The 2,490-nt window shown below is 46.9% G+C and overlaps 1 protein-coding gene across 1 annotated transcript in view; it reads right to left on the bottom strand.

Annotated features, from left to right (window-relative positions):
* DOCK7 (dedicator of cytokinesis 7) overlaps positions 1-2,490 on the bottom strand; it is a gene marked incomplete at its 5' end in the record, with an annotated part of 82,239 nt that overhangs the window by 9,462 nt on the left and 70,287 nt on the right. Inside the window, one exon of the mRNA XM_010137083.1 lies at positions 1,194-1,319. Coding sequence (XP_010135385.1) covers positions 1,194-1,319 — 126 coding nt within the window. The remainder of the gene's footprint in view (positions 1-1,193; positions 1,320-2,490) is intronic.

The raw sequence follows: 2,490 nt of genomic DNA on the forward strand, positions 1-2,490 counted from the left end.
TTCCAGGGGTGACAGGAAAAAAACAAGCCAAACGCCCTGGAAGGCAGGAGAACTCGGGAGCCTTCCAACTGCGTGCACACACACTCTGTGGTTCTGAACAAGCCATTTGAGCTCGCTGTGTGTCTGTGAGCTCAACTGAAAACTGGGGTCAATGTGGGATCTGCCTGGAAATCAGGTGCTGCATCAGAGCACAGCTTTGCTGGGCTGGGTGAATGGCCAGATTCTGAACTCAGTTTCACACACTTAAAACCCAAACAACGTCGCCACTTTCAGCGACGTGTGACAGCAGCTGAATTGTGAGCAACAACATGACATCAGATCTATTCCAGCAAATAAAATACGGCTGCCTCTGCCCTCTGGCCCTACAAACAAGGGGCACGTTATGGCCCAGAGCCGTGCTGCTGAATGCTCTTCCTCTCCCACTGGGGATGGCCTCATCTGTGCACAGTGCCTCCTGAGAATAGTCTCTGACCCATGATGTCCCTCAGACTGCGCTAAGACATTGTCTACACAAAGGTTAGTTGGCTCAAAACCAGGCCAGACTAATGGTGACGCAGTACAGATGATCACTGGGTGGTACCTGGAGCTGCACCCAAACCCCAGTTAGATCGATCAGAGTTGCCTTTGCTTGTTCATAGCTGAAACAAACTTCAGATCTGTACTGTCCCACTTCAGGGGCTCTTAAATTCAGCCACCTTAGCAGGTTCAGTCTCTAGGAGTAGAACAACATGATGTGAAGGTGACAAAATGACAGCAAAATGCAATACTTCCTGAAAGCCAGATCTTGAAAGGCATCTCCACCTTTCTTCAAGGCTAGCTCATCCCATCTGAAGAGAAACGCACACACAGTCTGACATGCCACAAACTCCTGAATGCTCACAGCAGCTCTTGCTGCAAGATTAGGGCAGACCTGTGAGACTCTTCTCCCTGTGTTCCACCCACCTCCTGCAGAGCTGGCACCAGCAAGAGGACAGGAGACATCAGGCCCAGCTCTGGGCCACTGCATGGGGCTCTGCAAACTGTTTCACTAAGCTCAGCCTTAGTCTCCAAGAGCCACAGAGCTGGTTTTGCCCAATGATTTTCATTTCCACCGCTTTCTGTAATCCGGCAATGCAGCTCTTCAATTTCAGTGACACGAAGTAGTTAAACTGCCACTCACGGGCAGGGTTTGGGGTCAGTCACGAGCATCTCACCTCGAGCCTATGGGAAATCTCAGCTAACTTGGTTATCGCGGGTTCCTTGTAAACAAACTCTTGCTCATCCAGGTCTCCAAATTTAGTTCCATAAAAACCAACCCGGAAGTAGGTGCCAAACATCCTCTTCCCATCCTAGGTTTGGAGAAATGAGAGGTTATTTCAGTGTGGAGATGTGCACACCCCCAAGCATGGCTGCAGGTAGGCTCCTGAATTTACGCAAAATGAAAAAGAAATTAAAAAACAAGGAAAAAAAGTCAGAAAGAAAAAAGGGAAAGAAAAACACACCTGGAACTCAGCATGAATGCGTTTAGCAGCAAACACCGCAATGAAATTATAAATTAACATGAAATTATATGGATCAGTTACGACCAGTAGCCCAACCCTGCAATGACTCTTCCCACCCCAGAAGTAGTCTGGGGGTGTCGGATGTCTCCAAGGAACAGTCAAAGGCAAGACCCCTCGTTTCGGTAATCAGTTCAGGCTCTGCAAACCCTCTGCAGACACCCCTCACCCTGGTCCGTGGCCTGTAGGCTCAGAGAAGTCAGCATCAGCACGCAGGGAGGATATTGCACACAGACACCCCTGAAGATTACCTGCACCAGAGCCCCCAGAACCACCCTCAAGTAATTGCAGGATTGGGCCGCAGTCAGTGTCCAGTTCACTCACACACACACACAAGTGCTTTTAAAACAGGATGTCAACTGGAAGGTGTTACGTTCTCTTCTACTAACTACTGTCTAGTACAAGGGGCCAAAGTCACTCCTGGTGAAAGCAGATGCAGTCCACTGTATCATGTACCTGCTTCCAGTGGTGAATTTGGCCCAGAAATGCAACAAAAGTAGAGAAATGAGAAAGGTTTTTGCTTGAAAAGTAATGAAGAAAATCTGATTAAGAGAGAGAAAAGAAGAACACTTTAAAAATAAGTCACACCTTTGGTTTTGTTAACAAAAACCCTCACACTGCATGCACAAACCAGAAAAGTCTTTCAGCAAGAGACTCTAAAATGTTCACCTTTACTCTCGGGAGAAAGTGTGGTGCAGCACATAATGCTCAATGTTTCTGAATCTAGGCTAGTGTTTGGGTTCAAACAGCACTTACAGATGTCCTGGCTGCTGTGTACCTTTTTTTTTTTTTTGCTATGGCAAACCTGATCTTTTGTGGTGATGGTGAACATGGTCTATGGAAGGCAAAGAGGATAAATAAACCAAACTAAAATAATAATAAACTAAACAAACTAAAATAATAATAAAACTCAGGCAAACTGCAGACTGGAGCATCGTCATGGCCAGCCACA

The sequence above is a fragment of the Buceros rhinoceros genome, unplaced genomic scaffold, assembly GCF_000710305.1.
Source record: "Buceros rhinoceros silvestris isolate BGI_N320 unplaced genomic scaffold, ASM71030v1 scaffold4165, whole genome shotgun sequence".
In the NCBI taxonomy this organism is placed as follows: Eukaryota; Metazoa; Chordata; class Aves; order Bucerotiformes; family Bucerotidae; genus Buceros; species Buceros rhinoceros.